We start from the raw sequence: 27,478 nt of genomic DNA, 5'->3' as shown, positions 1-27,478 counted from the left end.
AGAGACAGAAAGTTGAATGGTGGCTGACACGGGCTGGAGGAGGGAAAATGAGGAGTTCGTGTTTAGTGGAGACAGAGTTTGAGTTTTGTAGGGTGAAGAGTTTTGGAGATGGATGGTGGTGATGGTTGGACAATATGATACTTACTGTCGCTGAGCCATATACTTAAATGGTTAAGATGGTTATTTTTTTTTAAGATGGCATGCTTCATGATATGTGTATATTATGGTAATTATGTATACTTTACCGTAAAAAAAAAGAAGACTTAAGAACAGTGCCTGGCAGAGAGAGAAAACACAGTGCTTATTAAATTACTGTAATCGAAACAGCATTGCAGGACTGTGACCCCCCCCAAGGGCACAGGGACACATATTCTTGTTCTCAGGTGTGTGCCCCAGGCCTGGGTCATCACAGAGGCTCCATAAAGACTTGATTTTGGGGGGTGGGGACGCTGCTCGCAATGCAGGATCTTAGTTCCCTGACTAGGGATTGAACCTGTGGCCCCCTGCAGTGGAAGCAAGGAATCCTAATCACTGTACTGCCAGGGAATTCCCAGATTTCATGTTCTGATCGCCTGACACCCTTCCGGTGCCTCATCACTTTACCTGGCCCTCCTGAGACCTCTTTACACCATCCATTCTCTCCATGCCCTGCCCTGTCCAAACCCAGGGGAGTCAGCAACCCCAGGGGCTGTGTGTTCAGCCCTGGAGTGTGCAGTCCCACAGGACCCTCAGTGCTCTCACTGGCCTTGGCCCCCTGGACCACACATCCTGACTCCACCTCCCCTGTCAGAACACCCCTGTGGCTCTGGTCTCTGAGCTCTTCCAGGAAAAATGTGTCAGGGTCTGTCCATCCCTCCTGGCAGGGCAGCCAGAGCCTGGAGGATGTGCCACCCGCGCAGCCCCCCTGCCCCTCAACCCCACTCTGGTGGCTCTCCTAGGGCTCAAGGGCACAACTGGCTTCTGCCAGAGGCTGGAACTTCTAGAACAGCTGCAGGCACTCAGGTGATGGGGTGGGGGAGACACACACACACACACACACACACACACACACACACACACACACACACACACACACACACACGGTCACGTGATCAAGGTGGGGTTGGGGCATTGCTCTGCCCCCTCTACAGTGAGAAGTGACCCTCAGGCCAGTCCTGCCCACACGGGCCAAGGGGAGAAGCTAGGTCCTGAGGAGACCCAGAGGAACCGTCAGCACCCACCGCTCCTCCTCTGTCACGGGTGTCCCCCCAGTGGGCACTCCTCAAAGGTTGGTCTAGGATGGAGTGAGCTGGGGTGGAGCTGACATCAAGCAAGGTGACAGCTGAGGAGGAGGCCAGGTGGGCGGTAGAATGTCAGCAGTGAACCCCAACCTGGGGTCTGAGAACGGGGAGCAGTAGACACAGCCCACCCCTTCATACCCTCAGGTCTTAGAGCTGGCAGTCCTAGTGCCGGGGAGTCTAACTGCCTACCCCCAAGCCTTTCCTCCCTGCCTCGGGGCGGCAGGAAGAGGATCCACCCAACCACACCCTCACCCACCCCAGGACCACGGTGGGCTCTGCTCTGTCCTGGGCGGGGGCCGAGCCATGGCGACGGGCGCCTGCAATGAGACCCCAGCTCAGGAGCACCGCCTGGCAGAGAAAAAGAAGACAAAGGCGCAGCGGCAGGTTTCTGTACAGGAAGTTCGAATTATACATTTTAGTAACCGGGCGAGAGAAATGAGGCATCCGGGCAACAATGCAGGGGCCACAGGGAGAATAAGAGATCGAGAGCTAGGGTTTGGCGTAAATCTTACAAAGTGTATAAAGAATCTGTGTTTCTCTACAATAACAAAAAACCAAAGGCTACAAGAGCGGTTGTATATACAAAACACGGAGATATTGCTTCACTTGCAAACAGGTTCCTGACCAGACGGGGAGACAAAACAGAAAGGGGGGCACGGGATGGGGTGAAGGCTGGAGAGCGCGCTGCGTGCAAAAAGGAGGGGAAGGTGGGGAGAGGGTCTTCTCCCAGCATAAATCTACAGGCAGGAGCTTGAGTCGCGCACGCGCGGGAGAGGTTGAAGGCGTGCGCGGTGCCGGCTGTGCGTGGGCGAGCAGGAGGTTGAGAGCCAAGTGTCCGCCTGCCCAGCCCCCGGCGCCTTGCTCGTCCGGCTGAATCGGCCAGGAGTGGGGTTCAGGGTGGCAACCCCCCAGAGCGAGAGGGCGGCGATCGCTCCCCCGAGGCTGCCGTGGAAAACTGGAGGAGCCTGCTGCTCATCCCCCTGGCCTCTGGCCCGCGCCTTCCTCCTACCACCCTCCCCGCCCCGCAGAGATGAGAGGCCCACTGGAACCCAAGGAGAGCAGGTGCAGCAGCCAGGGGCTCCTAGCTTTCCTTGGTCTGGTTCTTCGTGCGGAGATCGAGGGGAGGGCAGGAGCCAGTCATAGAAGGGCGGGAGGGTGGGGGCGGGGCAATGAGGGGGGCGGAGGGCTGGGACGTGCACGCACGCTCAGAACAGGCGCGGGGCGGTCACAGGTTCTGGCAGCACTGCAGCTTGTTGGGTTTCTGTCCGTCGGTGGTGGGCGGCACGCTGATGTCCACAACGTTGTTTCCGGGGGACTCGTCGTGTGCTGCGCGGTCCGCAATCTGCTTCTGTGACACGATGCGATAGATTTCTATGGGGTCGGGGGAGGGAAGCACCGGGTGAGGCCGCAGTACTCTTCTGGATGTCACCTCCTCCAGGCAACCCTCCGGATGCTGAGTTGGAATCCGTCCCAAAGGCTCCCACTGTGCCCTGGGCGCCTGTAATGGGCTCCCGGAGGTTCCCCCCAATCCCCAAGGCTAGCTGTGTACCCGGGAACAGAAGGACCCACACCTGTCTGCACATGTACCTCCCAGCCAGGGCCACTCGGTTCTGTAAGATCAGAGGCCTTCTTTTCCGAAGGAGAAATTTCCAGAAGCCCGGGGGCTCCGAATCCCTGAGGCCACATGCCTCCCCAACCGACCCTGCAGGCTGTTCTCTAGTGAAGCTACCCAGGGCCCACCTGCAGGAGGGTCCCCGTGTTCTGAGTGACAGTATGGGTGGGACCTGGCCTCACGCTGTGGAGCAGGCCCTGTCTGTCCCCATGTCCAGACTGAACAGTGGTTTTCATGAAGGAAGGTTTGGGGCTGTGCTCTGCAGCATGTGACCCAGGTGGCTGGGCCCTGCTCATGCCCACCCTCTGAGACCCCAGCTGGGCCCTGTGACTACCTGTGAGGATGTTCTTAAACGCTTCCTCCACGTTGGTGGAATCCAGGGCTGAGGTCTCAATGAAGGACAAGTTGTTCTTTTCTGGAAGAGAGGATATGGCCCAGGTGAGTCAGCTGGTGGGGGTGGGGTGGGGGGCACCCCTACCCTCTCCTGGGGACCCTGCCTGCCTGCCCACTCACCTGGTCCAGGAGATGAAGGTCGGGGGCAAAGGGGTAGGACTGGATACTTACTCTCAGGGAGGGGAGGCTGGCTCTGTGGCCACAGGCACAGAAGACGCAGCCGGCGTGGGCCAGCTGCCTTGCCTGGCTTCCAGATGCTTCTCTGACATCTCAGTCAGAGTCCCGCTGTCAGGAGCATGGCCCCTCGAGGCCCTGGCCAGAGCAGATGACCCAGAGTGACCCGCTAGCTGCCCTCTGGCCACCCCTTCAGGTCTGGCGGGCACTCACCTGCAAAGGCGCGGGCCTCGTCTGTGGGCACAGCTCGCAGGTGGCGCAGGTCGCTCTTGTTGCCCACCAGCATGATGACGATGTTGCTGTCAGCATGGTCCCGCAGCTCCTTCAGCCAGCGCTCCACGTTCTCATACGTCAGGTGCTTGGCAATGTCATATACCAGCAGGGCGCCCACTGCGCCACGGTAGTACCTTTGAGGATGGAGGGGCGGGGCCAGGCGTGAGCTGAGCCAGTGCCTGAGGGGGCCTCCAGGGCTCCATGGGCAGCAGCTCCTTGGCCTGAGGGGTGACCAACGTGGCCTCGAGAGACAGGCATGTGTCCTGAGGCCCCAGCTCCACCCCCCAGATTCAGTTCAGGAATGGGGAGGCTGAGGAGGGAGTTGGGAGTCTAGAGTCAGAAGACACTCCTTGGGTCAACCACTAAAAGGAGAAGACCACCACACAGGGAAGGGGAAGAAGCTCTAATGCCTGCTGTGGCCTGGCCTGTCCGGGGCACCAAGCAGACAGATGGACAGGCATTCAGTCCAAGAGATCAAGGAGCGGAGGAGAGGACCTGGCCTCAGGGAAGGGAATCCAGGAGGCAGCAAGTGGCTGATGCAAGTTGGAAGGGTCAGGGAAGAGGCAGCCTGAGGGGATCATGATGGCCACCGGGAGGCTAGGATGGAGTGGGACATGGTGAGCACTGGTAGGGGGCACTGGTGGGGGGCTGGGCGGGCTGAGAGACAGGCTGAGGCGCAGGCAGAGGGGAGTGGCCCAGGCCAAGACCGACGATGACAGCCCTCACCATGCAGCCAGTGCCCAGCAACACGGCAATACCTCAACAGGACCCAGGGGTCAGAGGGGCTGTGGGGCGTGCCCACCTGGGGGTCACAGCATGGCCAAGACTGGGCACCAGCCTTCTAGCGGGACCACAGCTCCCAGGGATCTTGTCCCTCCACCCTGGGCCTCCTGCTCTCGGGGTTGTGTTCACGATCCCCCTCTCCCCTGGCCCCGCTGCTCACGCTGAGGTGATGGCACGGTAGCGCTCCTGGCCAGCAGTGTCCCAGATCTGCGCCTTGATGGTCTTGCCGTCCACCTGGATGCTGCGGGTGGCAAATTCCACACCGATGGTGCTCTTGCTCTCCAGGTTGAACTCGTTGCGGGTGAAGCGGGACAGCAGGTTGCTCTTCCCCACGCCCGAGTCCCCGATGAGCACCACTGTGGGGAGGGGTGGGGAGGGGCGGGGAGGGGCACGAGTGAGGCTCCCTGGGCCAGAAGCAGGCAGTGCCCCAGAGCCGAGACCCCACATGCATCCCACATCCACCTACATGGCCTTCACAGCGGCCTTCAGGGTGCTGCAGACGCATGACAGAGTCAGACGGAGCAGAGTCAGTGCTGTCGTGGGCCCCTAGCCCGACACGAATAGGGTCGATCAGAGCAGGGCTGCCCCAGATGGGACCCAGGCACTGGGCAGAAGGCAGCCTGGGGAGTCGCAAACCTCAACAGTCCCAAACTTCCCTGGTGACGTGGGAGGTCAGGGCATGCCTGAGAAAGCCTCAGGACTGGGTGACCTTTCGCAGGTCACTTAACCTTTCTGGGCTGCCTTTTCCACAGGAAGGCAGTGACAGGAGCACCTCAGGGACGGGGTCATGGGCATGCCTGGGACCAGACCTCAGCCAACATCTCGCACACTAGGACAGGTTTGCGGGGTGGGGCGGGGGTCAGATCATCCTGCAGGCACTCCGCAACAAGAGCCTGCCTGAGCCGTGAACGCAGAGCAGGGCAGAAAATGGGTGAGTCTCTCTCCACTCTTCCCTATATCGTGCTACCTGTCCCCACCTGTGGAAGCCCTGCCTCTGGGGGCCCAGCCGCTCCAGGCTCTGGGCTGGAAAGGCCAGGAGGGACTGCGCTCAGACCCAGAACACAGTCCCGGGGACTCCTGTCGGTGTGTGCACGGTGTGTGCACGGTGTGTGCGCAGTGCAGAAGAAGCAGCGTCTCTTTCTAGATGCTCCAGTTGGAAACCACAGGGACGCCCAAGCGTTGGTCTTAGGCTCTGGCACCCCAGGGGCTGCGGACATGGTCGGTTGCTCAAGGCCCCAGCGAAGTTTTTCCTTGATGAGAAATTTTATGTGTGTGCGCCCAGATTCCTGCTGCTGCTTACCGCTTTGCTGCTCCCGGACCCCAGACAAGAACTTCGATGTATATTCTCAGCCTCGACGAACAGGCTGTTTTTCTCTAAGCCGCCAGAGGGCGCCTGTGAGCACCCGGAGTGGGTTCCCCCCACCCCCCACCCCCCACCCCCTCATAGGGCTCCCACCTCCAAAGTCCGGAGCCCAAGGGGCCCTGCATGACCTGCCCCGTGCCCTCCCTGCCCTCACCTCCCCTCTTTTTCCCCCTCACTCACTCTGTTCCAGACACGTGGGCCTCATCGCGACACTACCCTTTACCTGGAAGGTTCTTCCCCAAGTACCCACCGGGTTCCTGCTCTCCTCTGTGTGGCCCCTCAGGTGGCACTTGATCAAGGAATCCAAACCCTGCCATTCTCCTAAAACGTCACTCCCCAGTCCCCTTTCCTGCCTTTCCTCCATAGCTTCCAACCCACCACACTTGCCAGTTTTCATTTAATGATTTTTTTTGTCACTCTGCCTTGAGGGCAGCCATCTTGGACAGTCTGGCTTCCTGTTGTATCCCCAGGACCTGGCACGGTGCCACCGCACAGGACACTGCTGATTAATACCTATTGGATGAACAAATACCAAAGGGGCTGGCGGAGCTTCCCAAGCCCACCTCTCCCCCACTGGGAGATGCCCAGGTCACCATCCTCGGGCTCTAAGTAAGGAGGGGTAGGCCAGGCAGCTCCCAGGACTCAGTACTCTCTCTGGACTGGCCGAATTAGAGCCAATAACAAAAAGAACAAGAAGAATGTTCTGTGCTGAGAAAGCTCTTGATGTGCCCTCACCTCACATATACATCACATGACCCATTTTACAGATGAGAAACTGAGGTGCAGACAGGGGCAGCCACTTGTGTGGGTCCATCCAGTTGAAGAGCGGTTCAGCAGGATGTGAACCCAGGATTCCTAAGTACAGGGTTGACCTCTGGGGTCTGGGTTTAGCCTCCTCCTCTCCCACTATCTGGGGTATCCTGACCTCCTACAGTAGCTGGCAAACTCCTATTCATCCTTCAAACCCCCTGGGTTCAGGCACTCCTCTCCTCTCAAACTACCACGTGGCCAAGCCATTGATGACAATGCCAATGTTCTCTCCTGACACCACGGGCACTGGACACAAGAATGCCAAGTTGACTTCAGAGAATGGTGGAAAGAGGTCTGTGAACATGGGCCTGAGGGCCAAGGACTCCCAGCCAGGCCAGTGGGGCCACAACTGGACTGACTGTGGGCCCACTGTTCATGCCCCCAACCCGACCTCCTTCCCATGGTGGGGGCATGAATCTGGCCAAAGCCAAGAAAGTTTGCACACAGTGCTCATTTCCTCAGGAACAGAACAGGAAATGAGGAAGAGGGTCTCTTTGGGCCCAGCCCTGTATTCCCCCTACCCTCTCACTGTCTTCCCAGCCCTGTCCATCTGTCCAGCCTGGGGGTCCCATTCGCCACATGGGGTCTGCTCTGGCCCAGCCAACAATCTCTTGAGCCCCACAGGCCAGGCCCAGCCCTAAGGGCTTTGTTATAGAGTTCGCCGGGCCACCCCAGGGACAGACGCTCACATGATCATGTATAGTTGGGGATGCTTAACCCAGAATGACCAAGTCCCCTGGCCCAAGGTCACGCCGTGAGAACAGCGGAGGCCAGAGCCACACAACGGCCACCAGCCACAGCCGAGAGAAATGGCCCGGAAGCCAGGGCTGCCCCCTAGGTCCCTGGCACACGGTGCTCAGTGCAGAACTGGCTGGTGAGGCAGTGGCCAGGCCAGTCCTGTGTGTAGGCTGTGGAATGAGGATGGCATTGTCCAAAGTACAAGTCATCTGTTGTCTCAGGGAAAGAAAGAGCCCTTGAGGACATGGCCCCCAGCATTTCCCCAGAAGTTGGTGGCATCACTGGCCGGGACACAGTCCCCCAGGGCACACCACTTGGCTGGCCAAGCAGGCAAGCCCCGCTGGCAAAAACAAAGAGCTGGCACCTCTTGGAAACCCTTGGTCCCCTGCCCTGCCCCAGGACAGTGCAGCACATCCAGAGTCTGACACTCAGGCCACTGAGTGGCCACCAGGGGCGCTGGCCCCCCCACTCCAGGTCGATCAGGGGTCACAGATGCTCCCACTGTGGACCTCACCGCCTGGTCCATCAGAGGAGAGGTCAGGGGAACCCCTGGGGAATTGACGGGCAGGCTGGGGAAATGGCCTCTGGCTGAAAAGGATGAAATGTTAGCAGGATAAAAGTGAGGATCTATAATTAGATACAAATAAATAAACTCACTTCTGGGGGTGGGAGGGATGAGCCCTGAGGAAAAGGAGAAGCATGTGGGAAAACCCCCAGGGGGATCTGTTGGCCTTGACCGGGAGGACAGGGGAGCTAACCTCTGATGTGCCTGCCAGAAAAGCACACTGGTGCTGGGAGGGCTGGGCAGAGGGCAGCCAGTGTCCTGAGTGAGCAGTGTGGCCCCTCCATGCCCAGGGCAGGGCCAGAGAAAGGTGTCTGAAGCCTGGGGGAGTCTGGGCACAGGATGGGGGATGGGAGGATCACAAACCCCTCCACTCCAGAAGGGCTCCCCCCACCAGGGGGCAGGGCGGGGGGGCTGTGTGGTGACAAAGTGGATCCTTGTCAACCCTTCCGGCACAGCTGTGTCTGGACACCTCTCTACTGCCCACGCCTGACCCTCTGCAGGCCACGGGGTCGCAGGAGGGCCTGTGGGGGCAGCGTATTCACGTTTCTGTCTACTCGCCATATTTATGGCCAGTGATGCGATGGTGGCAGCTCACCTGCCTGGTGTCTTCCTTCTTTATTTCCCAGAGTCAGAATTTCCTTTTCCTATTTAACTGAGTGGATTCAGAGACAAATATTAAAAGATAATTGGCGGGGGGCGGGGGTCCTTCCCTGGTGGCTCAGTGGTAAAGAACTGCCTGCCAGTAGGAGACACAGGTTCGACCCCTGGTCCAGGATGATCCCTCATGCCACAGGGCAGCTAAGCCTGTGTGCCACAATTATTGAGCCTGGGAGCCGAAACTACTGAAGCACGCATGCCCTAGTGTCTATGCTCTGCAACAAGAGAAGCCATAGCAATGAGAAGCCCACAGAAAGTAGCCCCCGCTTGCCGCAACAAGAGAAAAGTCTGCACAGCAACAAAGACCTAGCACAGCCAAAAATAAATAATAGAGGGTCAAAAAATAATAGAGAGGTCCTCTGACAAGGCATTAAGTGTGAAGGTGAGGTCTCAGATGACCAGACTGGGAACCGCTGACCTTGTGGGTTAGATTGTCACTTCTGACCCAGTTCAAGGTCAGCGGGGCACCTGCTGGAGCGCAGGGGGAGAGGGCAGGGGGGCAGGCAGGCATTGCCCCCTGGGGCCAGTTGTCCCTGAAGTATTTCCAGAAAGAGGACTCAGGAGATGGGTCCTGGGAAGCGCACAGCCCAGTTCCAGTGCCCCTGACCCAGTAACTGTACTTCTGGGAACAGACTTCAAGGAAATAAACCACAGGACAAAAATGACTCGTGCAAACACTTGGAGCTGGATTATTTACAACAGCAAACGGTTGTGTTCCGAGTGGGCCTGGAATTAGCTCTCAAGGGTGGCCAATGTCAGCTGGGGAGCCCAGCTCAGCGGCACAGGACCTGACCAAAGCCTAGATTGGCACAGAATGCTCTGGAAAGTCAGTGACCCCTAAACCAGCCCTGCAGATAACAAGCGAGGAAGGACCACAGAAACACTGGGAGGGGGAATTTCCCTGGTGGTCCAGTGCCTAAGACGCCATGCTCCCAATGCAAGGGGGCCAGGGTTCAATCCTTGGTCAGGGTACTAGATCCCACATGCCGCAACTAAGTCCTGATGCAGCCAAATAAATAATATTTAAAAAAGAAAAGAGACCCTGGGAGGAACACCCCCTGCCCAGGCCTGCCCCAGCAGTTACACATGCAGGTGGGGCCCAGTCAGCACCTGGGGAGCAGCCCCCTGGAGTAGCCTGGGTAGACATAGGCACCATCTGCTGCAGGACCGGCATCCAGGCCACCTGTCACCCACCCTCAAAGCCCTGACAGAGTGTCCATTCTCGCCTCTAAAGTGAGACCCCCCAGGGCTCAATCAGCACCTGAGCCCGATGCCTGCCGACCACAGACCCTCACCTGCTGGCAACCTATGAGCTTGCAAGCAGCTCCTGGAGCCCACAATGCTGTGTGACAGAGTGGCACAGGGACTCCCTCTGCCCAGAAACCGTTCATCACTGGAGATCCCACTTTCTACATCCCCAAGGTCCCCAGAACCCCAGACTCAACCGGGGATGATACCACAGACACATAGTGACAAACACACTACATTCACAGCCATGACCAAGCTCCCCCAATGAGGCAAAGATGCCAAAGGCTGGCATGGGAGGTAGCATGGCAAGGGTGTCCTGAGTGGGCCTGGAGTTAGCTCTCAAGGGTGGCCAATGTCTTCCAGGGAGCACAGCTCAATGGCACAGGACCTGGCCAAAGCCTAGGTTGGCACAGAAGGCTCTGGAAAGTCAGTGACCCCGAAGCCAGCCCAGCAATGGCTGCCTGACCTGCCCACCTCTTATTTGAGGCTCCTAGAGCCCTCTGTTCCCTGGCCAAGAAAGATCCTTCGGTAGGCTGGAGGAGGAGGTCTGACAACCCCACTCAGATCTGACAACCCCAGATACACTGCTTAAGTGGTCTGGGTTCAAATCCTGCTCCAGCACGTAAACTGTGCCTGTTTCCAGGTTCGTAAAGAGAAAGACTGAATAATACAATACCGACCTCACAGGGTGGTGGCGAGGGCTTCAATGAATTCACGTGTGTAAAGTGCTTAGAAAAGTGCAGGTACTTGGAGAGTGCTCTTAAGAGTTCTAAGAGTTAACCATCAGGTCTGGGTTTAGCACACAGTCCCTGACTCCCGGCACCTCCCCCAACTCAGGTGCCCCTCAACGCATTTCCGACTCCACTTCCCAATCCAGGGTCCACTGCCCCCACACACACACCTTGACTCCCATTGTTCGCCCCTACCTTCCCGGGCAACCTACAGATGCACTGCCACTAATCAAAACAGGCCCCTCCCACTCGGTGAGAACACCGCCCCCATTCGCCCAGCCCATTTCTTGGACACGCCCACCACATCCTAGCACCGCCTCTAACGGCCCCGCCCCCATCACGAAGGGAGCTTTCCACTCAGCCCGGCCCGCCAAATGCTGGGGCGGCCCCGCCCCTCTGAAGGCACCGCCCCTAACGGCCTCTCCCACTGCCCGGGGCCCCACCCCCTCTGGGCCCTAGCCCCGCCTCGGCGCATCCCGGGCCCCCAAGCCTCTCTGGGCAGCCGGCCTCGCATAGCCGCGCACCCTGGCCCGAACTTGACCAAGACCGGCCTTCACTGGCTTTCCCGGCTGCCCGGCCTGCCGGACCCCAAGCTTCGGGCTCCGGCCTAGGCCCAGAGGCCTGAAGCGCAGCCTCAGCTCCTGCCTACTACCGCCCGCTTGCCCGTCTGTGCCCCACCGACCGCACCTTTGAATAGGTAGTCGTACTCGTCGTCCCGGGTCCCCATTGTCCTGGCGCTTCCGGCGGGATCGGCGACTCCGCAGCCCCACCACAAACACCCGACGGGGGCGGAGCCGGCGCCGCGCAGAGCGGCGGCCGAATGGCCAATCAACGGTGGGTGGTGTAGCGACCGGCACCCAGGGCAGCCAATAAGAGACGGAAGCAGAGCCTCCGGGGTGGGCGCCTCCGGAGACCCACCTTCTTCGCCCTCGGTCTCCTGGAGAAAGGCGGAAGGACTGCGGACCTTTCCGAAGTGACAGCTTCACCAGCCTATCAGAAGCGAGTTCTGGAAGGCGGGGCGGAAGACTGGAAGAATGGAACGGATTGACGGGGCGAGTAGCCAATGAGAGGTTTGATTCTGATAGTACCGGGCCATCAGAGGACCTGTCCGGGAAGGGAAATGGGGCTACGTCCAGGTAGTGTTACGCTATTTAACGTCCCGATGACGTCATAGGTCAATGCGCGTTGCTCTGCGGTACGCCCACTCCCACCCTAGCTGCCCAAGTAAATGACAGCTCCTGGCATCTGCATGTGGACCTTTTCTTCTTAGAGGTCCCCTTCTTTCTAGGTTGCAGTTTCCATCCCTGCAGTGGCCTCAGTTTCCTCACTCTGTATAACAGGGAAGAAACCTTAGGGAATCTTGGAGTATAACTAGATCATTTACCTAAACAGATACTTAATCTACCACCCACCGTCAGTCATTGGGTCTTTGTTTAACAAATATTTATAAATCCTTGCTGGATGTCAGAATCCCTCTGCCAAGCGGGAGACGCAGGTTTGACTCTGGAGAAGGAAATGGCAACCCACTCTAGTATTCTTGCCTGAAGAATCCCATGAACACAGGAGCCTGGTGGGCTACAGTCCATAGGGTCGCAAAGAGTCGGACACGACTGAGTGACTAAACAACAACATGTGGGATGTCAGACACTCTCCCCTTCTCTGTCTCTTTATCCTGCTTTATTCCACATCTCCTCCCCCGTAAGGAGGATTTATTTATCTTCCCTTGACATTAAAGTATGTATTTCCCTCTCAATCCTGTTAATAAACAAAATTCAACTGAGTAAATGTGAAGATCTTATTGCCCTTATTAACAGATTCATGAATCAAGCAGCATCTCATCTATCAAACAGAGATAATTCCCAGATGGTGGTGGTGTTCAGTAACTCAGTTGTGTCCAACTCTTTGCGATCCCATGGGCTGCAGCACCCCAGGCTTTCCTGTCCTTCACCATCTCCCAGAGTTTGTTCAAAATCTTGTCCATTGAGTCAGTGATGCCATCCAACTATCGCATCCTCTGTTGCCCCCTTCTCCTCCTGCCTTCAATCTTTCCCTGCATCAGTGTCTTTTTCAATGAGCTGACTCTTCAAATCAGGTGGCCAAAGTATTAGAGCGTCAGCTTCACCATCAGTCCTTCCAATGAATATTGAGGGTTGTTTTCCTTTAGGATTGTACAAAATGGAAGACTTTTATAGAAAATAAGGTGGAACAAAGAAGTCATGCACAACAGAAAAATGAAAGCCTTCAGGTGAGGCCAGATTTCGATTGGCTGAGTTGTGGTGTTTCCATTGGCTGGGCAGAAAGAAAGTCTTCTTTTCTCCCACTTTAGTAAAGTAGTAGCAGTTTCTGTTTGGGAGCGTAAGGTGCCTCTCTTCTGGTTGGGGTCTATAACTGATGTCTTCCTGTTTGGGGTAATTGAAGAGTGGCAGGCCGTAAGAGCTCCCTCTGCAAGCCTTTTTAACTCCTTTTTTTTTTTTTTTTTTTTTAATTTTGCCTGTGCTGGGTCTTAGTTGCCACATGCAAGATCTTTTAGTTGAGTCATGGAGGCTCTTAGTTGCAGCATGTGGAATCTAGTTTTCCTGACCAGGGATCGAACCTGGGCCCCCTGCATTGGGAATGTGGGGTCTTAGCCACTGGATCACCAAGGAAGTCCCTCTGATGCCAATTTTAGTTGAGGTTTCCTGATTCTAATTTTCACAAATCTAATAACATATTTAGTTTCTGTCCCCCACCAACAGAGCATCAATCCTGTGAGGGCAGGGACTGTGTCTGTGGCCATCACTGCTTTGTCACAGCTAGTGCACAATAAATGGCTGATTAATGATAGTGTACGTATAGGGGCTTCCCAGGTGGCACAGTGAAGAATTTGTCTACGTTGCAGGAGATGCAGGAGACTTGGGTTTGATCCCTGGGCCAGGAAGATCCCTGGAGGAGGAAATGGCAACCCGATCCAGTATTGCTGCCTGGAAAACTCTATAGACAGAGGAGCCTGGTGGGCAGGCTATGGGGTTGCAACAAGTCAGACACAACTGATCATGCAGGCGCCAGTGCAAGCATAGAACTCATGCGCTAATTATAGTAATTATTATAATTGCCTCCTGGACCTCATCCTTGGGATGTTCACCAGGCATCCCAAACACAAATTTGACCTCTTTTCCCATATTCTCTCCTCCTCCTGTGACTCCATCCCCCCCCACTCCCATCATCAAAGCCAGAGGTTGTGGACTCCTCTCTTTTTCTCATCCTTTATTCCCCTGCCCCTCTCCCATCACCTCCCTCAGTTGCCTTACTCTGCCCCTCCTCCCTCCTAAATTTCTGACCACTTGGCACCCTCTCCTCTGCTGCTGCCCCTGTCCCAGCCCTGTCACCACTCCCCGGACCTGTGTAATTTCCTGCTCCCAAAATTCCCTGCTCTGTGCTCACCTCACACAGTCTATTCTTTGCATAGGAGTCAGAGTCTTTCTTCCTTTCAAATTGAAGTATAATTGATTTACAATGGGATTCCCTGGTGGCTCAGATGGTAAAGAATCCACCTGCAGTGCCGGAGACCTGGGTTTGATCCCTGGGTCGAGAAGATCCCTGGAGAAGGAAATGGCAATCCACTCCAGTATTCTTGCCTGGGAAATCCCCATGGACAGAGGAGACTGATGGGCTACAATTCATGGTGTTGCAGAGCCAGACATGATTGAACCGACTAACGCTTTCACTTTCACTTGATTTACAATGTTCTGTTACTTTCAGGTATATAGCAAAGTGATTCATGTAAATATATATGAATATATATTCATATAAATATATATCTCAGATTATTTTCCATTATAGGCTATTGCAAAATATTGAATATAGTTCCTGTAGTGTACAATACAGAGAAGGCGATGGCACCCCCTCCAGTACTCTTGCCTGGAAAATCCCCTGGATGGAGGCGCCTGGTAGGCTGAAGTCCATGGGGTCGCGAAGAGTCGGACACTACTGAGCGACTTCCCTTTCACTTTTCACTTTCACGCATTGGAGAAGGAAATGGCAACCTACTCCAGTGTTCTTGCCTGGAGAATCCCAGGGACGGGGGAGCCTGGTGGGCTGCCGTCTATGGGGTTGCACAGAGTCGGACATGACTGAACCAACTTAGCAGCAGCAGCAGCAGCAGCAGTGTACAACAGGCCCTTGTTGGTTACCTATTTTATATTTCAGTTCAGTTCAGTCGCTCAGTCATCCCCGACTCTTTGCAACCCCATGAATTGCAGCACTCCAGGCCTCCCTGTCCATCACCAACTCCCGGCGTTCACTCAAACTCACGTCCATCGAGTTGGTGATGCCATCCAGCCATCTCATCCTCTGTCATCCCCTCCTCCTCCTGCCCCCAATCCTTCCCAGCATCAGAGTCTTTTCCAATGAGTCAACTCTTCGCATGAGGTGGCCAAAGTGTTGGAGTTTCAGCTTCAGCATCATTTCTTCCAAAGAACACCCAGGACTGATCTCCTTCAGAATGGACTGGTTGGATCTCCTTGCAGTCCAAGGGACTCTCAAGAGTCTTCTCCAACACCACAGTTCAAAAGCATCAGTTCTGCAGCACTCAGCTTTCTTCACAGTCCAACTCTCACATCCATACATGACCACTGGAAAAACCATAGCATTGACTAGACAGACCTTTGTTGGCAAAGTAATGTCTCTGCTTTTGAATATGCTGTCTAGGTTGGTCATAACTTTCCTTCCAAGGAGTCAGCGTCTTTTCATTTCATGGCTGCAATCACCATCTGCAGTGATTTTGGAGCCCCCCAAAATAAAGTCTGACACTGTTTCCACTGTTTCCCCATCTATTTCCCATGAAGTAATGGGACCAGATGCCATGATCTTCATTTTCTGAATGTTGAGCTTTAAGCCAACTTTTTCACTCTCCTCTTTCACTTTCATCAAGAGGCTTTTTAGTTCCTCTTCACTTTCTGCCATAAGGGTGATGTCATCTGCATATCTGAGGTTATTGATATTTCTCCCGGCAATCTTGAGTCCAGTTTGTGCTTCTTCCAGCCCAGCGTTTCTCATGATGTACTCTGCATATAAGTTAAATAAGCAGGGTGACAATATACAGCCTTGACATACTCCTGTGTATATTGGAGCAGGAAATGGCAACCCACTCCAGTGTTCTTGCCTGGAGAATCCCAGAGACAGAGGAGTCTGGTGGGCTGCCGTCTATGGGGTTGCACAGAGTGGGACACGACTGAAGCGACTTAGCAGCAGTGGCGGCAGCAGCAGTGTGTATATGGGGCTTCCCAGGTGGCACTAGTGGTAAGGAACCTGCCTGCCCATGCAGGAGATGCAAGAGACATAGGCTTGATCCCCAGGTTTGGTTCGTAGGTTGGGAAGATACCCTGGAAGTCGAAATGCCAGTCTCTTGCCTGGTGAATGGATCCCATGGACAGAAGAGCCTAGTGGGCTACAGTCCATGGGGTCGCAGAGAGTCAGACACGAACTAAAGCAGCTTAACACGTGCATATACATACTGAGAAAGTCGTACCTTTTTTTTTTTCAGTTCTTTAATTCTTTATTGAAGTATAGTTGATTTACAATGTGTTAATTTCAGGTGTATAGTAGAGTGATTCATATATATATAATATATATTCAATTATATAGAGAAACATATTTTTCAGAAATTTAACAATATTTATTTTTATTTATTTGGTTGTGCCAGGTCTTAGTTGCGCCAGGAGTGATCTTCAGTCTTCATTGCGGCATCTTTAGTAGCGGCATGTGGGATCTAGTACCCGGAGCAGGGATTGAACCCGAGCCCAGAACACTGAGAGCTCAGAGTCTATTTAATTTTGGCCGATCCACGAAGGTTGCGGGATCTTAGTTCCCCGAAACCAGAAATTTAATCTGCCCTCTTGGCAGTGAAAGCACAGACTTCTAACTGCTGGAAAGTCAGGGAAGTCCCTCTAACTGGAATTTGAAAGCATCGGCATTGTTTTTTCACCGAGCCTAGTTTTCCTAACCTGTTTATAGCAAGTGATATGGGTTTTCCACATGCTGTAGAGATATGCCTCTACTAATTTAAAAACTGGGTCAACAAGTCCCTGTATGCCTGAGAGTGTGTCGTCTGGCTTAATTATTAACAACACACCCCCCCTTTCACTCTCAACAGTGTCTCCGTTTGGACCATCAATTATAACAGTGTCTCTGGACCCTTATCTGTAATGGGAATACACGCATGGTGCTGAGACAAATCTTTTACAAATTTATTTATTTAAAAAATTTATTTATTTTAATTCATTTGGCCGAGCCAGGTCATAGTTGTGGCAATGAGGATCTCTGATCTTTGCTGTGGCACATGGGGTCTTTGGTTGCGACATGTGAGATCTAGCTCCCTGACCGCGGTGGAACCTGTGTCCCCTGCATTGGGAGCGTGGAGTCTTAGCCACTGGACTGCCAGGGAAGTCCCCAGCTGGGGATCTTTCTGTTGACTAGAGTGTCCCAAGCACTTGGGACAGGGCTTGGCCTTTAGTAGGTGCTTAAGAAATATTAGTTGAATTTATGTGTGTGTGTGTATGTGTGTGTGTGTGTGCGCGTGCCCGTGCACTAAGTCACTTCAGTCATGTCTGCCTCTTTTGTGACTGCATGGACTGTAGCCCGCCAGGCTCCTCTGTCCATGGGGTTTCTCCAGGCAAGAATACTGGAGTGGGTTGCCATGCTCTCCTCCAGGGGACCTTCCCGACCCAGGGATCGAAGAACCTGTGCCTCATGTCTCCTGCACTGGCAGGCGTGTTCTTTACCCCTAGTGCCACCTGTGAAGCCCATATATATACATATATACATATACTACATACACACACACACATATATATTGTTTCTTTTTATTCTCCCCTTCTCACCACCCTATATGTATATATTTTAAAGCTAATTTAAAGGAAAACTTTTGCAGACATAGCCAAAAGTGGGAACAGTTTACACGAAACTCTGTGTTAATGTAACAGGGTAGAGGGAATTCCCTGGCAGTTCAGTGGTTAGAACTCTGAGCTCTCACTGAGGTCGTGGGTTCAATCCCTGGTAGGAGAACTAAGATCCTAAAAGTTGCAAGGCAAGGCAAAAAAAGAAAAGTAACACAGTAGAGCTGGGCTGTGCAAGATGGTGGCCATTGGCCACTGTGGCTGCTGAGCCCTTAAATACGGTCGCTCCAAATGGAGATGTGCCGTAAATGTGAAATCTATACCGGATTCAGAAGACTCAGTACAAGAAGCCACATCAAGTATCTCAGTAACTTTTATATTGACCACATGTTTAAACTGCAATATTTTGGATATATTGGGTTCAATCAAGTACACTCCTAAATAAATTTTTATACTTTCTTTCTTATATATATATATATATTTTTTTTTTTTTTTTGCCCATGCCACAAGGCATGTAGGATCTTATTTCTAGACCATGGATCAAACCTGTACCCCCTGCAGTGGAAGCTCAGAGTCTTAACCACTGGACCACCAGGGGAGCCCCCTACTTTGTTTCTTTTTAAACTTTAGCTGTTTTTATTTCCTTTTTCTTTATTTTGCTTTTTAAAAAATGTGACCATTAAAAAGAAAATAACATTAAACATGCAGCTCACATCCCTATTTCTCTCATGTGGCCAGACACTAAAAGGTTATCAAGATTCATGTGCATAAGTATGATCAGGAAGAGCATCTAACTTTTTCTATTGCCTGCTTCCAGAAGGACCAAATGAGGGTTTTGCTTTGTACCTCTGAAAATGAACATGAGATCTCCGTGATGAAACCATAAGTGAAGGAAGTTGAAAGCAGATGTTGGAGATGGTGGGGATAACTGGCATTGTCCTCAAGAGCCCTGAGTGTTCACCCTCCACCCTGTGAGCCTGTTTATGCAGACTCTGAAAACTGTCCACTTTGAAAAACAAACCAAAGGACATAAAAGAACGAAATGTTTTGAAGTTGCTTTTATTCCGAGAATTCTGTGGGCTCCACCCAGACACCGTTGGCGCCAGCTGACTCACAGCACCCAGGCACCACAATATGGTGAGGGTGCCTAGGCCTACGGGAAGCCCTGGTCCTCCAGCCAGTCAATGTGACTGAATCCACTGGCCATCGAGGGCCGGCCTGGCTGCCCCACCCCCGCGTGGTCCCCTCTGCATCCCCTGCTCCTTGGGCGGGTGAGGAGCGGGCTTCAATGCCCCTCTGTCCCACGTTTTCGGGGTCTGTGCCCTGCAGCCCTACAGGCTTGTTCTCCTCAGAGGGCATTTCCTGCACCCTCCCCTACTCATCAAGGGGACCTCTCCAGTCATGGGCATCTTCTCTGTCCTCGAGGCTCCAGACAGCCCTCGCCTGGAGCTCCTGCCCAGGCAGGGAGTGGCCACATGTGGACAAGAGTCACTGTCCTCTGGGGGCCTGAGACCAGGCCCCAGAGAGGAGGCTAGGAGGCCGCTTGGGCTGCTGTGGGCTGTACCAGGATGGAGGTGGCCTGCAGTGGGTAGTAGCGGCCCCTCCAGGTCTTCCAGAAGATGCCCTTCTTACGCTGCTGCCGCTGCCGCGGAATGGAGTGGAAATACTGGCCGTTCAGGTTGGAGTGACTGCAGGTGCCAAACCACCAGCCACCTGCCGAGGTCAGAGAAAAGGGGACACGGTCAAGCCCGTGGGTCCTTGGGTCTTCAGTGAGGCTGAGGTGGGGAGGGGGCTAGGTGTTGGCTATCACCCGCTTTAGATGAGAGAACTTTGGCAGTGGTTGTCAGACTGTTCTTAGGAACCCCAGCTTGTGACAAAGGCACCTCCGGGGCTCAGGGCACCTCCCCACCCCATCCTGGTAACTGCAGCTTTTACATCTGTGGCCCTGGCGAGTTACTTCTCCACACTTGCCACATGGTGAACACTTATTAAAGCCTTTCTATGACTGTCCTGTGTTTCACTAGTTTGTATCACATTGAACCACGTGAAATTAATCACTATTCCATCCTTCTTCCCAAGAAGGAAATGGCAACCCACTCCAGTGTTCCTGCCTGGGAAATCCCATGGACAGAGGAGCCTGGCGGGCTATAGTCCTCGGAGTCACAAAGAGTTGGACATGACTCAGTGACTAAACAACAAACAACCATCCTTCTGCGACCCACCACAAGGCAGTTTCATCTGTTTCATTTCATAGGTCATGGGCTCTGCCTTCAATTTGTCTTGGTGGCTAGCCTGTGGCAAAGTCATCTCATTGTATTAATATTTTCATAGCAATCATGTGGTGTGGGCAGGGTGGTTATACCTCTTCTTTTTTTCTGGCCTTAACATGCAGGATCCTAGTTCCCTGACCTAGGATTGAACCCATGTCCCCTACAGTGGAAGCTCAGATCCCCAACCATTGGACCACCAGGGAAGTCGCTATACCCATTTTAAAGATGGGGAAAATGAAGGGGGGGGTGCGTTGTCAGTTGCCTAAGGGTCCACAGCAAGTAAGGAGAAGGGGGCCACAGAAATGAGGACTTCCCTGGTGGTCCAGTGGTTAAGACTCTGCGCTCCCAATGCAGGGGGCACGGGTTTGATTTCTGGTCAGGGAACTAGATCCCACATGCCTCAACTAAGACCTGGCGCAGCCGCGAAAAAGAATAGTGGCATGGAAACAGATGGGGTTGAAGGCAGGGCAGGGATGCAGAAAAGCTGTGTGGAGAAGGGCAAGATGGGGAGGGACAGGGCTTGCTCACCAGAGAGGCTCCTGGCGCAGTTCTTGTCTCCGCGGAGGTCGTGGTCCTGGTCCCAAGTGGAGAAGGGGAGGGAGAGGCCACTGGACGAGAAGGTGGTGGCACCCAGTTTGCTGGCCACCAGTGGCGTGAGCTGCAGGCTGTAGGCGGTGTCTTCACCCCCCAGGTGGATGGGGAACTGCAAGGACTCGGCATTGCCCTCCCAGTCCTGCAGCTGCACAGCCAGGCGGCTGCCACGGTCCCCGAGGATGCGATGCACCTTCTCCAGGCCCAGCCAGAACTCACCTGCCATGGGAGAGCCCAATCCATGAAGAGGACCCGCAGACCTGTAGCCCCCTCCTCCCCGCTGTGCCTCTGGCCTGCAGGAAACACCTACCTTGGGGGTCTCCGAAGCCATCTTTGTAGGCTTCCCAGGGCTGGTTAAAGTCCACGGAGCCATCCTGACGCCTCTGAATTACAGTCCAGCCTCCATCTGCCCAGAAAAGTGCGAGGTCATCAGGAGGATTCTTCTTACGAGGGATCCTGCTTCCCCTGTTTGGCTCCCTAAATCCCAAAGCACCTCTAAACCCAGGGAGAGCAGTTCCTCTCACCCACCCCAGCAGGATGGGAGGAAGACTGGCAAAGAAAGAAGGTGAGCTGGCCAGTAAGCTGGGGGTTCTGCCTAGATCTTTGTCCCAGGACCCAGCAGAGAAGGAGGAAGCGGGGAATAAGAAGTGGCTGCGCTTGACGGAAAGACAACCAGGCCCGTGATATTCGGGGTACCTGGGGGCCCTACCTGAGGTCATCTTGCAGTTAACCAGGAAAGGCGGGGATCCCTGGGGCTGGATCTGGAACAATCCACTTTCCCTCTCTCCATCTTCAAACAGCTCCTGGCAGTCCCTGGGCAGTCCTGAAGGGCAGACAAAAGATGGGGGGCATTGAAACGGAGAGCCATCCTAGGGGAGTCTCAGGAAACAGGCATGTCTGGGGGCTAGGCAGCCGGTGACGGGCAGCAGGGGGCACTCCTCAGCTCACCATGCCCCCTTCCACTTGCCTAAAGTTGTCCATGACTCCCCAGGACCAGCCAGACCCACCCCACCTCCCACGCTGAACGCCCATCCTCTGGCCACACAGCCTTCCTGGTAGCACACACGCTCTGGGCACAGGGCCTTTGAACATGCTAGTATTCTGCCTAGGACCTCTTCCCTCATGCAGTTCTCTGCCTCATATTAAAAGTCCCGGCTTCTGGAAAGGATGATGTCTCTGACACCCATCCCTCCCCTCTCCCCCCACATCCTGTTGCAATAAATAGGGAAAAAAGAGGAATGAGTTTTTTTCTTTCCCTTTCCTGAGAACAAAGAAGATAAAAGAGAACAGTGATCAGGCCTGACCATTCCTAGTTGTTTCCTTTTTCTTACTTTCACTGCTCCTAACTCTGCACGTCTGTAACGAAGCTTGCTCTTCGGCCTTTCTGGGGTTTACCCTTACAACACCCTTCCCCTTGTAGTTACACATTGGGAAGAAGACCACAGAGCCACCGAACAGCCAGACTCAATTACTGAGTTACCAACACCAGTCTATGACTGTCTTAGAAACGATGCAAGAGGAAGAAATCAAGATCCGATCACCTTTGTTCCTCATCACCCACCCCTGGCTGTGAGCCTTTGCCTTATATAAGGCCCGAGACTCATCATGGGGGTTGGGGGGGGGCACGGTTCTTGAGGCATGAGCCTACTGTGCTTCCCTTTTTGCTGGCTGAGAATTAAAGCCACCATTCTATTTCCTCCAAACTCTGTCTCCGTATCTTTCTTCTTCGGCTTCAGTGGGCAGAGAAGGCCAAGATTTTGGCCATCAGTAGCCCGAGACCAGGCTGAGGGCCACTGAGGACTTCCTACTCCCCAGCACTGGGGCCATCTGTGATCTCTCCACAACTTCCCATACTGTATGAGGTCCCTGAAGTCAGGGATGAGGAATGGCTCTCTGCCCACCATCTGGCACTGGCTGATGCCAGCCCACAGCAGATGTTTAATAAAGATGCCATGAAAGAATGATTGAAGGAGCTAGACCAGAGTGGGGGTGGGGCCAGAACAGAGAGAAACAGGAAGGGGCTCTGCTTCCTCCAGCCATGGGTGAGCATCAGGCCTGTATAGGGTCTGGGGGGCACCACAGGGGCCCCACCCGGGGTCACGGGCATCTGAGAGGGAGAAGGAAGGATTGAAGAGTGAAGGAGGGAGGGACTGAGGGATGGCTTGGGCATGTCTGCAGACTGGGGAAGTCCCTGGCCCCCACCCCAGCAGGAAAAGTAGGGGAAAGGTTGAAGGGGGAAGGGAAGGCTCAGGTTGTGGGGTGAATACGTTGCGCTGTGGGGGTGGGGGCGGGCGCAGAGTGACTGGTGACATTTCCCGGCCCCTCAGGCAGCTCCCCTTTCGCCTACTTTCCTCTCTCCAATCGCAACAGGCAGCCGGCCAAACCACCAATGTGGCTTCCATTAGCACCAGCTGTTTGTCTCCTCAGCTCTGACCTTTCTCCGGCTTGGCGGGGCTGAGCCTGGAGTCCCCCAACCTACACATGACCCCCCTCCCCCATCACATTCCTGAGGTGGGACCTTTGCCTGCCGGCCCCTCCCAGAAGCCTCTCACGGCAGGGCTACCATTTGGGAGGGTGTAGCGGACCCTTCCCCTTCCCGGGAGGTGGCGGGACCAGAGGTGGGAGAGCCCTCAAGACCAGAGGGCTGGAAGCCAGCAACCAGCCCGAGGGCGCGTGTGAAGAGGGGGATTCGAACTTTCACCCAGTTGGCTGTAGACTGCTGCAGATGCCAGTGGGGGTGGGGGGTGGGGTAGGAGGACCACGGGGAAGCCAGCCAGGTCTGGAGCTGTGAACTTAGGGTGGGACAGAGACACTGGGGAGCTGGGAGCCAGGGTCAGACACCTACAGAGATGCTGGTTTGGAGATCTGGGGTGCTCTGGGGCACACACAATAAAGGATCTAGAACTTGTAGGAGTCGGGGCAGGGTGAGAAGAGGCAATCAGCGATTTCCAGGTCAATAGAGGGATGAGAGCCAGGCAAGGTGTGTGGATCAAGGGCCCCAGACTTGTTAAGAGATGCAAGAGTGAGTGGTGTGAATGGCCGGGGAGATGGGGGTTCCCTGCCTTAGTCTCCCTTCCCAGATCCACACTCTAAAATGAGGGGCCAGACTTCCCTGGCCCGCCTGTGGTTAAGACCCTGTGCTTCCAGTGCATGGGGCATGAGTTCAATCCCTGGCCAGGGAACTAGGATCCCACATGCCAAGTGATAAAAAAAAAAAAAAAAAAAAAAAAACTTGGTGTCCCCAAACGTCAGAACATTCCCCTCCCCAGCAGCCATTCTCTTTTAACCCAAGGAGGGCTCCAGTCTCCCAAACTAGCACTCTTTTGTACACCATCCCACCCTCCTGCAAGGGTCCAACCCTCAGGAAGGTGTCCCTGAGCCATACCAGCCCTTTCCCCACACCCTTGCAGCTCAACCCCCTCTTGGACCCACTTTCCCAACCCCCTGCTCCAGTTAGTGGCTCTCAAGGCTTTGGGAAAATCCCACTGACTTTCTGGGAAGAAGTGTTTGAGGGGAGCCCAGAGAGGAAGGGTAAGGGCTGAAGAGGGGGATGTCCTGGTCACCCCTTCACCAGAGACCTGTCACCCCACGAGGATGCACAGCCAGAGCCTCTCTCTTTCTCAGTAAGGTGGACCCGACAAGGAGAGGGGAAAGAATGGTAAGTCGGGCAGTGAGGGTGGGGGTGGGGGGGAGTTTGCTAGAGACCAGCAAAAGGTTGGACACTCACTGTGCAGGCGGCTGATATTGTGAGCTGGGCCAGCAAGCTGGGCCATCTTGGGCAGCCTCTTCCTCCTGGCAGGCTTGGCCATCTCGTGGCCCAGGTGCCTGGGGGCCAGGTGATCCATCTGGGACAGGACCGGGAGGAGGATGTCAGGTCTGGCTGGTTCAGGCTGCTCAACCTGCCTGGCTCCACAGCCAGACCCACAGGGTCCACCTTGAACCTCCCTCCCCATCTGGAGCAAGCACTGGCACCTGGCTCTGCAGATTCTGGATTCGCAGGTGCTGCTTCTCCAAGTGCCGCTGCTGCTGGGCCACCTTCTGGAAGAGCTGCTGGATCCTGCTGTTCTGAGCCTCCAGCTGAGTCTGGGGAGAGTGTAAAAGTCTGGTGAGGATCCGGGCTTCTGTCACCACCTTCTCCATTCATCCGCTGGTCCTGCTTCCAACTCTCTATCCTTTCAGGCTGGGGCAGAAGAGCCCAGGCTTCCCTGTTGGCTCAGTGGTAAAGAATTCGCCTGTCCATGCAGGAAATGCAGAAGCGGGTTCGATCCCTGGAGATCCCCCGGAGGAGGAAATGGCAACCCACTCCAGTGTTCTTGCCTGGAGAATCCCATGGACAGAGGAGCCTGGAGGGCTCCAGTCCTTTGCTATGCATAGTCGCTCACTTGTGTCCGACTCTTTGCGACCCCATGGACTGTAGCCTGCCAGGCTTCTCTGACCATGGGGATTCTCCAGGCAAGAATAACAGAGAGGGTTGTCATGCCCTGCTCCAAGGTATCTTCCCAACCCAGGGATCGAACCCAGGGTCTCCTGCATTGAGGCGGGTTCTTTACCGTCGGAGCCACCAGGGAAGCTCGTTACAGTCCATGGAGTCGCAAAAGAGCCGGATATCACGGAGCGACTGAGCATGCAGGCAAAACGGAGAGACCAGGGTATTCGGGATGCGCCCCTTCTTGTTCACTCCCTTCCAGGGCAGTAGCGTGTATGTACCTTCAAGCTGCGGAGGGTTTCCGGGGAGGCGTCGCCGCCGCCGGGAGTGACCAGATTGGCCTGGGCGCGCGGAGGCGCGGCGGACCCCTCAGGATCCTTGCAGGCGGCCCCACACGCGCCCAGACGCCGTTCCAGCTCGCCCAGCTGCCCACGGGTGCGCTCCACGTGTTCGCGCAGCCCGTGGCCGAGCTGCAAGAGGCCGTGCGCCAGCACGTTCACCTCGTCCCAGGAGGCAAAGCGCGGCGTCTCGGGAGGCTCCGGGCGGCCCTGAGCGCTCAGCAGCCCGGCGGTAGCGGCGCACAGCATCAGGGCTGCTCCGGCTGTCGGCGCACAGCGCATCCTTCCTGGTGGTTCAGGCTTCGGAACACGGAGATTCGGGGACGCAGGAGTGAGGGGGCGCCAGAGAGAGTCTGGGGTCGAGGTGCGAGGGCTGGAAACCCGAGGGCCCTGGCGGAGGACTCGCTTCGGTGCAGAAACCAGAGGAAAGACGAATGACAGCCCCCGGCCCTCGGCTTGGTGTCTCCGTGCGACGCCCTCTGTTATAAGCGCTGCGCGCGCGAAGAAGGAGGAGCCTGGAAGGCGGGGCGCGTGAAGTTCCGGGGGCGGGGAGTGGGGGCCGGGGTTGGGGTTTATTACGCTGGAAGCAGGGTAGTTATGCCGGGTCTGGGCCGCCGTGGGAGGTGCAAAAGTCTGGCTTCTCTCACCAGGCGCTGATGTGCGTTTTCCGTCGTGCCTTCTCTACTGACCATGGCAGACGTGACTTCCTCTCCCCGAGGTCCCCTTCCAGGCACCGGAATTCCGAGCCCCCCCCCCCCCCAGCCACGTTCAGTGGGGAAACGGCGCTGGCAGGAACGGCATGCCCGGCAGCATTCCTGACCCCCACTCTCCAAGTCAAGAGCTAGAGAAGAAGGTTCTGGTATGTTGAGTCCAGCAGGACCAGGCAGGAAGCCCGGAAGCACGCAAACATCCCCTCCTCCGGGAGAGCATCACCCAGGCTCCCGCTCTCCTTCCTGCTCAAGGCTTCATCATTGCAGATGTGTTGGTGGGATTTTCTTTTTCTTTTATAAATTTAGGTGTGCTGGGTCTTAGTTGAGGCATGCAGGGTCTTTAGTTCCCTGACTAGGGATCAAACCTGGGTCCTCTGCCTTGCGAGCTGGGAGTCGCAGCCACTGGATCACCAAGAAAGTCCCTTTGCCTGATTCTTAAACATCCCTCATCCCACTCCTCGCAACTTAGTGCCCTGCTGGCAGGGCCTAGGTCTGTCTTGTTCAGTCTCCAGCTGGGGCCTGTCTCCCCACTGCCCACTCACCCTCAGGGTCTTCACAGTCTTGAGTATTTGCCTGCACTGAAGCAGGAAACTCAGAAGGGAAGAGGGGCTGCATGGAAGAATGTTGTTCCATGGTCAGTCTCCCTCACTGCATTCACTGGGACGCCATGGACCGCAGCCTGCCAGGCTCCTCTGTCCATGGGACTTCTCGGCAAAAATACTGGAGTGGGTTACCATTTCCTTCTCCAGGCTTAGCACTTATTTAGCAAACTTTTATTGAACTCCTCCCCCTCCAGCCCCACCAACTTCCCTATACCTTGTACAAAAATCGAGGCTGGCATAGAAAACCTGCCTGCCAGGAAAAACCCAGGGCACATTGGCTCAGACAGAGCACAGGCAAGAACAGAGTTGACTCAGCGGGGCTCTGGAATCTGAAACTCCCCGCCCCGGGGCTGACGTGCAGGTCACCACTCATACACTTGGCTGAGCCAGGCCAGGATGGCAGATCCTGGCAGCTGTGACAAGCAGATGGGAAGGGCGGGGAACAAAACCTTGGCAAGGAGTAGATCTAGACAGCCACCATCTGCCCAGGCAGCCAGCTGGTTCAGCTGCCAGGCCTCAGCCCCTTTCTGAGTGAGGGTCACTGGTCTCCCAGAATGGCCTCTTCTCTCTGGCTTCTTCTTTTGTCAGATATATTTATTTGTTTAACTTTTGACTGTGCTGGGTCTTCGTGGGCCTTTTTGAGTTGCAGTGCGCAGGCTTCTCATTGCAGTGGTTTCTCGTGTTGGGGAGCACGGGTTGCAGTAGTTGTGGCACACGGGCTTAGTTGCTCCTCGGCATGTGGGATCTTCCCGGACCAGGGATGGAACCCGGGTCCCCTGCGTTAGCAGGTGGATTCCGTACCACTGAGCTGCAAGGGAAGCCCACCTCCCTGGCTTCTTGAACTGAGAAAAATTATCAATTACTTTCTCAACCTGATGGCCGTTTCCTGATCCACTTCTCAGGGGCTTCTATCTCTGTGCTGTGTTTCAGAGGGCACAGAATACACCCAAGGCTCTTAGAGACACCTGTAGTGAACAAGCTACCAAAGAGTTTCTCCAGGGGCCTGGAACTGACCCTGGACTATATCCTAAAAACTGCTCTG

At 55.0% G+C, this 27,478-nt stretch overlaps 2 protein-coding genes across 5 annotated transcripts; both read right to left on the bottom strand.

Annotated features, from left to right (window-relative positions):
- Window positions 1-1,695: 1,695 nt before the first annotated feature.
- On the bottom strand, window positions 1,696-11,516 carry RAB11B (RAB11B, member RAS oncogene family). Of its 2 annotated transcripts, none has more exons than XM_068979597.1 (5): window positions 11,315-11,516; window positions 4,676-4,871; window positions 3,673-3,866; window positions 3,227-3,307; window positions 1,696-2,628 (listed from the first exon to the last, which is right to left on the bottom strand). In XM_068979597.1, the coding sequence occupies exons 1-5, from the start codon at window positions 11,352-11,354 to the stop codon at window positions 2,486-2,488; spliced, it is 654 nt and encodes a 217-aa protein (XP_068835698.1). In that variant the 5' UTR covers window positions 11,355-11,516; the 3' UTR covers window positions 1,696-2,485. The 2 variants fall into 2 exon arrangements, with proteins under 2 accessions (XP_068835698.1, XP_068835697.1); XM_068979596.1 differs by having other exon boundaries at window positions 1,696-2,651; window positions 11,315-11,507.
- A 7,031-nt stretch (window positions 11,517-18,547) lies between these two features.
- ANGPTL4 (angiopoietin like 4) lies at window positions 18,548-25,581 on the bottom strand. 3 transcript variants are annotated; one of them, XM_068980103.1, is made up of 7 exons: window positions 25,068-25,581; window positions 24,333-24,443; window positions 24,088-24,205; window positions 21,070-21,183; window positions 20,671-20,766; window positions 20,298-20,579; window positions 18,550-19,212 (listed from the first exon to the last, which is right to left on the bottom strand). In XM_068980103.1, the coding sequence occupies exons 1-7, from the start codon at window positions 25,404-25,406 to the stop codon at window positions 19,031-19,033; spliced, it is 1,242 nt and encodes a 413-aa protein (XP_068836204.1). In that variant the 5' UTR covers window positions 25,407-25,581; the 3' UTR covers window positions 18,550-19,030. The 3 variants fall into 3 exon arrangements, with proteins under 3 accessions (XP_068836206.1, XP_068836204.1, XP_068836205.1); XM_068980104.1 differs by having other exon boundaries at window positions 24,333-24,484; window positions 25,130-25,581; XM_068980105.1 differs by lacking the exon at window positions 21,070-21,183 and having other exon boundaries at window positions 18,548-19,212; window positions 24,333-24,484; window positions 25,130-25,581.
- Window positions 25,582-27,478: the final 1,897 nt, after the last annotated feature.

Source organism: Capricornis sumatraensis, chromosome 9 (assembly GCF_032405125.1).
Source record: "Capricornis sumatraensis isolate serow.1 chromosome 9, serow.2, whole genome shotgun sequence".
Taxonomy (NCBI): Eukaryota; Metazoa; Chordata; class Mammalia; order Artiodactyla; family Bovidae; genus Capricornis; species Capricornis sumatraensis.
The sequence above is the reverse complement of the archived record's forward strand: the minus strand, read 5'-3'. Positions and strand labels throughout refer to the sequence as shown.